Here is a 13,767-nt window from a genome sequence, read left to right as displayed (position 1 = left end):
AATGATAGTACTCTTTTCATTTCAGTAGAGTGTCAATGTCATTGTCCACATACACAAGATTGTGTTTATGAGTCCAAGTCTCAATCTTGGAACCTAATTCACTTGTGTAACAAACAGTGTCCATTCCATCATGAGTCTACACTTTTCCTTCCATCCTCCATAGCTTCCGGTTATGTCATGCTCTAGATCCCGCATTTCTAACACTTCTACTATGGCTATTCCTAATCTTCTTGCATAAGCTGGTGAGATATAGGAATGTGTACTACCACAATCAATCAAGGTTTTGAAACCTTTACCTTGATAGTCCGATGGTGTTTGAATCACCGAAAACTGGTGATTCGGGCCTTTCTTGTGAAGAGTGGCATGTACTGTCGCCCTTTCAAACTCTGCTTCCATGGTCGGGTCTTCTTCTTCCCACAATTCCCTATTGGCAACACAAGCAGTTCTTCCTCTGCCTCAGGTAGCGGCTCCCTGACCACAGCCAGTTCCTTGGAAAGGTGCTTGATGATGTCCTCCGCCAGGCTTGGGACATTGCCTCTTGAAATGACGGGCTCGTTGCAGTGGAAACAATGGAGATTTTGGCCATTGCTTTGGGTAGGGACAAAGTTGTTGACATTATTAGTCCTTGCTTTCTTTCTTTGTCCCCGGTTTTGATCTTGAACTCTCTTCATTTGAGGCGTATATGCTCCTCTGTTCGGGTCATTATAAGACCAAGTTTTGTTACTTCTTGGCCTAGCCTGCACCTCCTTAATTATGGGCATAGCTCGAATCAGTGCATATTGTAGATCTATTGGGCACATAGATTCGAGGCTGGTATTCACTAGTGGGTTTAAACCAGCACAAAAGTTTGACACCTGCTGTGTCATGTCCATCCGTGGCACATACTTAAGAAGTGAGATGAATTTTGAGTAGTATGCATCAAGAGTGAGTCCTAGCTGTTTCAACTCGTAGAACTCATTCATTTTCTACGTGCGATACACAGGTGGTAAGTATCTTCCTTGCACAACTTTCTTCAGATTTTCCTAGGTAACGGATCCTTCCGAGATCCCTTGATCTCTACACCATTGCTTCCACCAAAGCCTGGCTTCGCCGGTGAGCTTTAGCTTTAGCTTGGCGAGCATAGCCTAGTTGGTGGGTGCAGTACCGGCTGCTTCAAAGTAATCTTCCATGGACTCTATTTAAATCTCAGCATTCGCTTGGATAGTCGTACCTTTCCCGTCAAATTCTGGTGGCTTGATCTACTTGAGAAGAACCGTTCCACGTACAAAGGCAATGGATTATAAATACGGTCTAAGATGTTCATCATATCGATCCTTTGTCAATAATCCGGGGAATGCATTGTGGTCATAAACATGACTCGAAACACTAAGAACATGTTCCACGCTTCATAATTCTGCAAGACAGCATCGAAAGTAAGGAAATGTTCTGAACGATAACATTTTCTTTACTTCTTCTTATTAAGATTTCATTAAAAAAAACAAATCCTTCATTGTTTCACTCTGATACCAACTGTAACATGTCCACCTATTCCCTTCATGACACGTCTTAGCAATCCATCTGAAATGGGGTCTAGAAAGCTTCGCCCGGCACTCCCTTAGAATATCAAGGGGTTTGCGATCTAGGACATTCCGCATCTGCCACGTAGCGGAAGTATTCTGGCCATTCCCACTTAGGACCGACCTGAATCAGGGTTTTTCCTAATGGTCATTTCCTAACCGGCAACTAGCATCGAACCCTAAGCAAACTACTTTACGCAGAAATGCCAAGGTCGAAGCGGATTCATGCTGCACTTGGTTCAAGGAGAATGGGAAACAGGAGGGATGCAAGGCTCGACCTCCCTGCCATAAGGCATAGTCCCATTCCGTTCCCCTAAAATAGTGTAAATCGAGATTATTATAACCTAGACTCTAGGTCAGCGCCCTTGCTATTCGTTTCCTTTGAGAAGATCTCCTTGTTGTCCATTATGATTGTGAAAAGTTTCCGGCCAACTGGGACCACCCATCCGTAGGATGGACCCATGGCCACATCCACTGCACTTTCCTCACGTTGTTTTAGTTGTCTAATTACCTACCACATTTTAGTTGGACATGTATCAAGCAGCTTCCTTAATTAGCCCGTTAGACACTGGTTCCTTTACATAATCTTAGCACTTGACATAGAAAAGCATTGTCAACCAAGTTTCTTTTCAACAGGTTATCATATTTATCTTTGAAATACATTCATAAAGTCTAGCCCACAGGCTTATCCATAATCCGACCAAAGGCTATCCAGCAATCCACAGGATCACTAATCCAATATTTCACCCGTAGACTAGTATGCGGGCCTCGAGATCCAATCTCGAGTCACGTTGGCCTCTTGTGTAGGGCCCGGAAGGCTAGGGATTTACGGCCAGAGCCCCCATGGCACCCAATCATCCTCCTGCTCCAAGTAGCACTCAACGGAGAGACCTCTCGTGGTGGGTTCAGTCCACCTTCCCGGTGCGGCTAACAACCCCCCTGGTTAGGGTCAGGCAGACTATCGAGGGTAATTGAGGCTGCCTATCCCTTCAGGCCTTCAACCTAAAGCATTAGATATCTTTTCATCCTTTAGTTCCTTGAGAAAACAAAGCAAACAGTGCTCTCTAAATTGTTACAAGCACAATCATTTCCAGTGGTCGTTAATTGGCCAACTGCGAAGGAGTGAATCCTTCTCTCCAAATGCATCGAGCATTCGATCTGGGATCAATTGTGACTCGGAAAGATTCCCAAGGGTTTGTTTGTTAACCCTTATGTCCTTGGGTTAGGGCCGTACCCTATTAACCCAACTTAACCAATACCTTAAGTTCTATTAACAGTAAATCATGGCGAATATGTTGCTCCAAATTATTGATTGGTCCTTTGCTTCCAAGAAAATGCCTAATTCCCTTGTCTTGGCAACTTTTCCCAAGAAAGGTGATATTACACAATGACTATTCATCCTCTTGCAAGTTAAACTTGCGCAAGAATTTGCCAATCTCATTCCAAGGGATTGGCCATTCTCTTGTGATCAAACCACAAGATCATGCAACGTTGCAGCTTGTTGCACAAGTGTCGCATCTAATCCATGGGACTATTTCACCCATCCGTCGACGTCTTCTAATCACGAAATCATGATTAGATAAGAACAGGGTTTAGGGTGTCTTCATATCCACTCCATTCCTGATTGCACTAGACCGACATCGTCGGTCCTAGGGGTTCCAACTCAGTCCGAGTTTCATCTTTTAAATGAGTGATCTTTAGGGCAAAAACCCTAATTCGTTTCTTGCAGGTACGTCCAATTGTCCCTACATTCTGTGAATGTGGGCAAGACTTTAGGGTATGAGAGTTTCGACTTGGCAATAAGTGCGACTAGGTCAAGTCCTTAACGTGCTAAACCCTAGTTAGCTTTTGGAGTATATTGTATCAATTTAACCATCCTATGCGAATCATTTGCGGTTTAGGTGTTTTGGGTAAACCAATTTACTTGTCATACGACAAGGAGGAACTATTCCTAAAGATATTGTCTTGATCAAAGAGGAGAAAAACTAGTTGCATTACGTCATAATTCACGTAAGCATGCGATTCATTTCCTCTAGATTCGCAATCCCTAACTTTTCTTGTTAAGACCAAGCACATGTTAAAATTTGCATAACTTCCATTGATCCTACTAGGACATGCATTTACGACTCATGCTACTAAGCTTTTAAGGTTTTATGTTAAACAAACCATGCAGCCTTTCCCTAACTACGTTTCTAAATGAATTTATTCGTACGACGAATGGGAATTATGCAACCTTTCCTAATTACTACACAGTTTAAATGATATTTATGCCAATTGAAGCTAGAGTTAACCTACTTCATGCAACTTTGGAATCTTTCCATGCTTTGCAGTTTCCTATGGTTGATAATGACTTTTTAATGAATCATTATGAAAAAAGATTTGTCTAATAATGCGACATGCGATTTAATCTTTCCATGCGTAATCGAAGGTGTACTACAATAATTTTGACTTTGTAATGATAGTCATTAGTTAATCTAGATTCGTTACTTTACAATGCACAAAAACAACTTGCTAAGAATGCATAGACATCTTATGTTCTTTTTCGTTCATTCCATTGAAAAATACAAATGACCGATCTTCAATCGTGAGTTACTTCCTTTAAAATAGCCAAAGTATTTCAATCGCAAAAGTGCATCCTAATTCCATGAATTAACCATGCATAATTTCAATACTTTGACGTAAATCAAAAATAGGAAGAAAACCTGGACTTGTGGGTTCAGTGAAATATCCACATGAATATTAGGAGACAATCCTCCTGCAGTTGTGCCTTGTGACTTTTTAGGGGCCATCGTGAATTCGACTTTTTGTTTGCCTTCGTGGATTCGAACTTCTTGCCTTGGCTCGCAGTCTTATGATCTTTGGCTGTCTCCCTCGTACGCGCAAATCCCTTTGAGGTACAGCTCCTTGACAGAAGTACCGACTTGCGGAATTTGGCTTTGGAAGGCCTTAGGGTTCTTGTGAAGGCCCTTGCCAAAACGGAGGCTTGAGAGATTCTTCTCCTTGAAATTCCGGCTAGGAATGATTTTGTGGCCCTTGTGGAAAAGGAAACTTTAAATCCCAAGCCTAGGGCTTGTGGGTGATTGGTGGAAAGGTTTTATACTTAATTTCTTCAAAATCCCGAGTAAAGATCGTGAAAAAAAGGGGGTTTAAGGAAATCCTCCTCTTCTCTACAAGACCCAAGGGGAAAAAAATAGGGGTGGCTTATGGGGAAATCGAGTGGGAAGGGGCGTAGGGAAACCCCTCTTCCTCTTTACAAGACCCGAAGTAAAATGGATTTATGGGGAATCCACGGGAAGGGGGCTTTAAAATCGGGGTAAAATGGCTTTATGGGGGATGCAAGGGGAAGGAGGGCTTAAATCTCGGGGTACAATGGTCTTATGGAGATCCAATGGGAAGGATTTTAAAAAAAATTGGGGCTAATATGGACTTGTGGTGGATCCCAATAGCAAGGGGGCTTAGAGAAGCCCCCTTAGAAGCTTCTAAGAAGCTTCTGGGGGCTGCTGAACCTACGTGGAAAGGGGGAAAACCGATAGGCCATTTGGAAGGTGGCGTGAAGATTGCACCGAATGGCCAATGGTGGCCCGCATGGTGGCTGGTGGCTCCCTCTCCTCCTTACGGCATAGCACAACGACTAGCCTCTCTCTCCTTACACCCTTTGCACGGCGGCTGGCGGATTGGCGGTGGCTCTTCTGCAGAAAAGCGGCGACTTGTTGCTCCACTCCTCCTTCCTCCACACATGTCTGCAATGGCAGCGTCATAGATCTCCTTCTTTTACCACCTTCCCCCTTAGAGGGTGTATATATAGGACAAGGGGGGAGAGGGATCCCTCCCACATGGCCCCCTTGCATGGTATCCTCCCTTCCACCTCCTCCAGTTGCCCATAATAGCCCATCCCCTTCCCTCAGCCACGCATCGGCTGGGGGAAGGTGAATAAAAAAATTTGCAATAATCCCATCATTATCCTCTTGACCTCCTCCCAAGAGGGAGTTCACCTGTAGTTATGCGGGTTTTGATCCTCGGTCCGGATTTTCCAATGGGGAGGTCATGATTCCTTGCGTACAGTTTATAGATTGCACTGTCGGTAACTCTAATGCCGGAATTGACCTTTGCATGAGTCTCACGTAGGGTGTGGAAAGTTGGACTAGTAAATTTTTTTAATAGAAATATTACAATATATTTGTTAGTACAGGCTAACAATTCAATGTATACCAAAAAGCATTAAAATAGATCCATTATTTCCTAATAAACACTATCAAGCTAATATTCAATATCAAGAAAGAGACAAAAAGCTAGACGGCAAGTGGAGATACTTAGGAGATATTCTCCTAAGCATAGTAGTCCAACATTCTTGAGAAAGAGGTCTTGTTGACCCTTTTATATCTTAGTTAGTCTATCATGAGAAGGAGGAAGCTTTAGAATTCTCCTTTCCTTGAAAAGTCAATCTACTTCGAGTGGAAGTGTAACCCCTCCAATATAAACCCTTATATCAAATTTGATCATCAGTATGGCACAATCCACTGCAATACCTATAGGAACACCAAATTTACCAACCCTTAGTTTCTCCCTACCCATTTTTAATGGATTAGCAGAGGAAGATGCAAAGCTCCACATCAAAGAGTTTCAGAAATCAATGTTCAATATCCAAGTATAGTTGAGTAGTGTTTCTCTTGCTGATATAGACACTGTTATTACATGAACAGAGGAGGTAGAGTCGCACTTGTAAGAAGCCTATGTATCTAGGACTAACCTAAATTTGAGTCTAGGTCTTGGAAATAATTTAGCATTGATTAGTGGAAGTCAAGGTGCAACTAGTATAGCTATGACCAATTTGAATGCAAGAGGAATCATAATGTAGAATGTGCTCATGCTGTCATCTCCTCTTAGTGTTGCTATGCCGATGGCTAGCCAAATGGTTCCACAAAATCATGGAAGCCAAATGACAAACTCTAATGTCATACCAAGAAATCAATGACTGATCCATCAAGTGGTTAGGTCAATTGAACAGAAAGAAGATGATCATGGTTATAACTCCAATGTATTAAATGTTCTTGGCAAAGTAAAGTACATGATGAAGCATTATATCTGCATGATAATGAAACAATATAGACAAATAGTCGTAGATGTTAATTTTCTAAAGAAGAAGGAAAACTTGATAGGAAGTCAACATCCTAAAGAGGGTGGTCTGCTCTCAAGATTTAGATGTAAGTGGTGTGATGGTCAGCACTTTTCCAAAAACTACCTTAATGTCAAATGTGACATATGTGGGAGGTACGATAATCTAGCCATTACTTGCTGGAGTCTTTAGCAAGGGAGTAGGTAGCCAAGTCCAATTAATCATTGAACACAAGGGAATAACCTTCAACAAGATAAGAGACCAAAGAAAATATTACAAAGAGGAAAAGCTATCGTGGAAGAGCTGCCTAGTGGTAGTGGTGTTAGCCTTATCAAAGCTGTACATATCGACATCACTTAGGCTTCCAATTTATGAGACACTACAAGAGGAGAGAAGGTTAAAGAAGATGATAGGGATAGTATAAAACCTATTGAGGCAAACCCTAAATAGGATGATAAGGAAATGCAAGTCCTTAACCTTGTTATGGAAGCTAGTCCTATAAAAGCTAATGATGGCAAAGCTAACTCAAATTAGAAGCTACCAAAGAAGAAGGTAAAAGCCAAGAAAGAGGCACCTAAGCCTATTGGATGACCAAGATAAAGAATGTTCTAGTGGGAGAAGAGAACCATTGATAATTATTGTGAATTTAACTTAGCCAATTCTCTTTGTGAGGTGAGCCTGATGTGAATCTCTTACAGAAGCTGAACAAGTTATCTCTAAGAGTGCATAACGATTTGAAGAAGATCATTTGCACAAGGTATATTGTCAAACCATTGGAAATAGCTTGTGTGGGAGATGACTAGTTTGAACATGGTGAAAAGCATTGCCCAAGGGTGGTAGCATATGTTGACAACATATTAGTGGATCATATCAATGTGGATACAAGATCCTTCATCAATATTATGAGTTGAGAATTGATGGAATGGTTAGGACTAGAAATCCAAAAGGATACCTCCACAATTCTCTAGATGGCTAATGAAAATTTAAGGTAATTGAAAGATTATATTGCCAAAGTCCACATGGCTATTACTAATGTGGAATGCATTTTGTACTTTAGGTGTTAAGCTAATATACGCGACTGGTTGTCTGATTTTTGGTAGAGATACTACACTTGTATAATAGTGGATGCATATCTTGAATCTCCTCAAAGCGAGAGAGTTTCCATATCTTCAATAGAATTAGATGCATTAGAGGATCCCTCTAGCAGTGAGACTTCACCAAATGATGAATGAAGAGAGGGATCCGCTACAGAAGATGTCTACCAGGTGACTTTGAATGAGCCAATAGAAGCTCAAGATAAAATCGGAGATGTGGATGTGATTGAGCTTGATCTTGATATGTTGAATGTGACACGATCGATTAAATTAGAATCTGTGCTTAGTCTACAAGAGAAGAAGGACTACATGTCCTTGATCTAAGATTTTTGTGATATTTTTACCCGAAGCTATGATGAACTGAGGGGTATTTCTACTAGTCTAGTTGTGCATTCTATTCTCCTAAAGGAGAGTAGTCATCCTATTCAACAAAAAGTGAGGCTATACCTTTTGAGCCAAGGGATATCGACTATTTAAGAAGCTACAAAGATTGTGTAAGACTAGTTTGATATTTTCTATACAACACATAGAGTAGTGTTTTCCAGTAGTAGAAAAAAGAAAAATAATCAAATCTGACTTTGCATGGATTTAAGGAAGCTCAATAACCAAAAAATTTAAGATAAATTTCCATTGCCATTTATTGATGAGATTCTAGATCAACTAGCAGGTACGGATATAGACTCATTTATGGAGTGCTTTGTTGGTTGTAAATAAATGGCTATTGTAGAGGAAGATAAGTTGAGAACAACATTTATCATTATATTTGATACCTTTGTGTATCATGCTATGGATTTTGGACTATGCAATGTGCCAAGATCTTGGCAACGCTGTCGTACTGCTGCACATCCGAGGTGTGGAATCCACCAAAAAGTTGTGTGTATGACATTTGTTACTTTGTACATATTTAGTTGTTATGTTTGTATTTTGTTTTGCGTGGGCAGTATAGTGGAGAGGGGTCTGGAAACATGAAGGGGCTGACCAGTTAAATAACTGTTTCTAGATCACCCTTCTCGTGGATTGGGACTCGTCACAGGTCTATGGACGTCTTCCAAAGTGGATTTTACAGACATGGTGACACCAAATCCATGCTCTCGCTTGTTTTGTTTGGCACACTGTTGTGCTTGATTGCAGCAATGAGTGGGCACATGCAGAAGGCTTATCTTCAAAGAGAGAGTATGGGCCATAGATTGCATGGCTTATTGCATGCTTTCAGTTCTGTTTTCAGGACTTGTTGCAAAGCAATCTACTATCAGGTTGTTGTTCACAAAGAAATTCCTTTCTGCTGTGTGTTTCCAATTCGTTGCCTAAGATGGATATTGCAGTTTGTAGTACTTTGTTGTCCACCTAGTCATAGTATTGACAAGAATGGATTTAGGAAAGATGTCGCCTGGCAGCTTATCAATTTTTGGGGAGGAGAACGCTTCCTTCAAACTACTGAGATGCAACAGCAAATTTATATAAATGTAGCTATAGGTCTTTTGCTAAGATCTATGACAAGGGAGGATTTGGAAGGCTCAGGTGACATACTGCAGAGATTACTTCAAGGAATTAGCTAAGTGGCGCCAATTTGGCTGGCTTGCTTTACATCCTATGAGCAGACCAACTTATTTGACTCGTTCTTTATGCTTGCTCCTCCAAGTGATTCTTTGTTTGCTCTAGTGCCAGCACTATTGCCAGCATATAGTGCAGTTGATGAAGCATATCCTTTGAACACATCTGTATGTGCAGTAACTGAAAGGCTCTTGGTAAATTGCCTTTTTGAAAATGAGGGTTTGAAGAAGATAGTATTAGACTTTGCAGGCATCAGCAATGATGATGCAGTGATAACGAGTAACAGAACTGGGAAAAACTTTACAATTTCTAGTTTGGTACAACTAATTGCTTCCATACCAGACAAAGCTCAGCCAGAGGCACCTTTTTCCCTGCTTTCACCAAACTTCCATCTTTCAGTTACCTCTCAGTTGTTAGAAGCTGCAGAAGAAATCTGGAAACTTGAGTGCTCTAATAGTGATAAGAGAAAAGATAGCTTTCTTGTTATTGGGGAAATTTTGGGAAAATTTTGCAGGCGAGGGCATGCAGATGTTGTTGCTTCCCAGATGTTTCCTAGATTGAATCAATACATTGAGCAGAAGTTTGATGTCAGTGAAGTTAGCTTTGGTGCAGGCTCCCGGATGCCAGAACACATGTTAGGTGAGATTTTGAATGAAGCAAAGTCAAACTTTTGCATGGGCATTCTGGGCTCAATGAAAGACATTCATGCCACAGAAAGATTTGCAAAAGCATTTCTGTTGGAAATGGCTGAAGCAGGTCTTGAAAATGGAGACTACGAGGCTTTGCCTGTAAACTTCACTGGTTTTGAACATTCATCCCCAAAAGTGAAGTGGTAATCTGTTTGGAGGAGGCCGCTTTTTGGTAGGAAAAAGCTGCGTGTGGTCTGAGAATAGCAGAGAAAGAAGGCCGTTTTTCTGGGAGAATAGCGGATTGACAAGAAAAAAAGAAGCAAAGGAGCAGAGGATTGGGGGGGATTACTGTTGAAGGGGAACAACAACTGACGCATCCAGAAGAGAGCTAGCGGGCTGAATCATTGCGCAGTGAAGGCAACATCGATAATCACATATGACCGGATGATCTGAAGGAACGTGAATAATTGGAAGCACGAATTTTTTTTTATAGAAGCTATCATCTGCTTCGGCGAATTCTGCAGTGCTAGTCGATGATGCTACTGACCCTGCTTTAGTACAAGTAGCCAATGATAGAAAGGTAGCAGAAGAAGATGTAGCCCAAGAAGCCCAATTTCTATGGATCCCTCTCTATTGACTCCTATTGAGAACCTTGACAAAGAAGAAGAAGCCGCCTATGCACGAGAAGAAGCCATAGTTGTCTAGAAATTGCATCCCACCTGGAGCTTGCATCGATTCTTTTGCAAGCTGGATGAAGTAATCAAAGCCAAAGGAGAAGTCTATGAGAAAGAAGCTTATGAAGATGATGTTTTTGGTGCCGACGAAGAAGATTTTGTCGTTGTATTCAGGCCGTTCTCACTGCTCAAGACCCTGACTCACCACAAGCAGAAAACATAGGAAAGGAGTAGCTACAGTTAAAGAAGAAGTCACAGCCTTTGGGGATCCCATACATTCTAATCTGTAGATGAAAGACCTCGAAGGAGATGGATCCCATGATGCTCCTACCCTCCCTTATGGCAACCTTGATCGAATGTGAGAAGAAAAAGAAACAGTAGAAGAAGCTGATGTAGTGGAAGAATAGGTTGCTGCCTTCAATGGAATATTAGTCTTATGTCGAACAATGGAGGCAATCATGTTGAGGACAACGATGTTGTTCCTGGGCCATTCTGCATATGCAAGGAATAGAAATCTCATTTTTCTGATCATGATGATGCTAATGTTGAAACAGATATGTTGAACCCTGTCTATGCTCCTGTTCCAGTTGTAGAAGAAAGGAAAACAGTTAAACAAGAAGTCCAATAGAGCCAGCTTTGGCTTTTGGTTCACCAGGATCAAATGGGGAGATTAATGGCTTAGAATAGAAAGGATCTAACACAGGATGATCCATTGATTTGTTTATTATCACTGATATTTCTTGCTATAGAGTATATTTTTCAGAGGCATCGTGTGGCAGATTTTCTATTTAACAGATTTAGATAAAAAGAGAATATCAATGACCAGTAGGTTAACATATTATATAAGCCTTCAACTGAACCTGAAGTAATAGACATTTTTGTCAAGACGTTTACTGGAGATGCTCCCATTCAGATGAAGTTGATTGTATGTCACATATTATCTGAATTTCAACTTTCAAATTGAATTTTATCTTGCTAGATTGACCTTCTATCCTGAAATTATTCAAAGTCCTCTGTGGTCGCGACTTTGCTTTCAAAAACCCTTCGACATCTTTGGTGAACCTGATGTGAAAGCGTCGCATAAATTTCAGGATGGGAGATACTTCAGCATCAATTTCAGCCTCTTCTACAATTCCTGCTTTGTCCTCTACTTCAGCTCCATCATTGACTGTTGCTTCAAGTACTTCAACGGATGATTTAAAGCAGATTTTGCAGAATATGTCTATGTATATGCAGCTTCAAAATCAGCAGACACAATTGTATATGCAGTAGCAGCAGTAGTTGCATCAACAACAGTTGTCTCAGCAAAGGCAACTATATTCAGAGCAGAAGAATGCAATCAGCGCGACTAAGGCGATTGAAGCAGTTGAGAATGAGAAGAAGCTATTTGATGGCTGTAATGTTTCGGCTTATTTGAAGACGTATGAGATCAAGATGGGATTTTTTGGAGTACCAACATGACTTATGAGTAAGTATTTCCTTCATCTTGTCACACCCACCTTGAGGGCAAAAGTGACTTATCTTTTTCTTCAAAATTCGCATTGGCAAGATTTTAAGAAGGCCCTGAAAGAAGAGTATTTCCTTGAGGACTTTGGGATGGCTACACGGCGGTCATTCCGAGAGTGGGTCTACATGCCAAACAAAGGTCTAGCTACTTCAGAGTTGATACGAGAATTCAAAGAGAGGTATAGTCAGCTTGATGCCATTGAACAAAGAGTATTGGACGTTGAGAAAGTTGAGCTTTTCTTACAAGCTGCAGATCCTGCTCTTCAGGAAGAATTAGGAGAGCTTCTTGAGGATTGCACGAAGCTTATGGTCTTAAAACAGATTGGCAAGATGCCCAGGATGCAGTCTCGACTTTAACCAAGAGGAGGATATGGAAGACCCGCCTACAGAATGGATCTATGACACTGATGCCGTCTTCTACATCTATACCTTCTTCTATCCCTGTTATTTCTTCTCTTCCTCAGCCAGTTTCTTGGCCTATGCCAGTGCCTGCTGTTTCTACTCCTCCTGTTCCTCCTATTCCAAGACCGATGCCGGCTCCTTCTGCTCCAAAACCATCCGCTCCGTTGGTGCCTTCCTCTCTTGATGACATAATCAAAGGCATAACGGATTTGACACTCGAGTCAGTTAAAGTAGAATTGGTGGGAAAATTGAAAGAGCAGCTTGCTTCGACTGCACCTACTATTTCTTCTAGTTCTCCTACTGCACCTAGGAGTGCTCCTAGTGCACCTAGGACAGATCAAAGATGTATTTGGTGTGATAGTACAGACCATCAGCATTGTAGGGATTGTGAATCTTTTCAGGATGCAAGGAGGAAGAATTTGGTATTTTGGGGACAAGATGGTAAGATCTGGTTGACTGAAACAGGAGCTCCGCTTGCTACCAATTTTGGGAAAGGCGGAATGAAGAAATTAGGGGATGACATGGCTGCGCGTACTTCTTATGTGGCAGCTAGAGGAGATGCTTCTGCATATGGATTCCAGATTGAGAAAGGATCAGAGAATCAATCAGCATAATGGACTTATGCTATGGAGATGGAAAACAAGGGAAAAATTCAGTAGACTATTTTGACTAGTGCAGGCTCTAGCATTAGATCTGAGACAGGTTGGGATTCGCCTGTTGACAGGTACACTATTGATGCCTACTTGGCTAAGTCTCAGGGAGCAAATGTACTTGTTGAGGAGAAGCATAAGAGGGATGAAGAAAATCCAAATGCAGCTAAAAAGACTAGAGAGGGTGAGTTTGTTACTCCACCTACTGCAGGACTGTCTTTGAGGCCAGGGCCAGAACGACAGATGCAAGATGCTCAAAAGAAAGAAAAGAGGCAAGAGCCTAGAGAGAGAAAGCAGCCAAGGTTTAGATTGATGTCTGATATTGAGACATCTACAGACATGAAGAAAATGTTTAATGACAAGATACTTGGCAGTGAGGTGACTTTTACTATTTCTGAGGTTTTGGGCATCTCGAAAAGAGAGTTTCAAGATCAGTTCCAAGAAGTCCTGAAGAGTAAAAGACATGCATTGCCTACTACTGATACACAGGGAGTTTTGATTGGGGAGTTGGATGAGGATGAGGAAGAGGTTATGGTTGAGAATGCTTCTGTTTTTCCACAGATAGAGAAGAGGGTTCAGCCTATGCATTATG

The 13,767-nt window shown here is 41.4% G+C and overlaps 1 protein-coding gene across 1 annotated transcript in view; it reads left to right on the top strand.

Moving 5' to 3' along the window:
• Positions 1-10,150, top strand: part of LOC148024703 (uncharacterized) — a 74,013-nt gene extending 63,863 nt beyond the window's left edge. Inside the window, exon 3 of the mRNA XM_087693604.1 lies at positions 9,362-10,150. Coding sequence (XP_087549730.1) covers positions 9,362-10,150 — 789 coding nt within the window. The remainder of the gene's footprint in view (positions 1-9,361) is intronic.
• Positions 10,151-13,767: the final 3,617 nt, after the last annotated feature.

This window comes from Lygodium microphyllum, chromosome 15 (genome assembly GCF_053477565.2).
Source record: "Lygodium microphyllum isolate KBCC chromosome 15, Lygodium_microphyllum_v1.1.10, whole genome shotgun sequence".
NCBI classification, from domain to species: Eukaryota; Viridiplantae; Streptophyta; class Polypodiopsida; order Schizaeales; family Lygodiaceae; genus Lygodium; species Lygodium microphyllum.
This window is presented reverse-complemented; position numbering and strand designations above follow the sequence as displayed.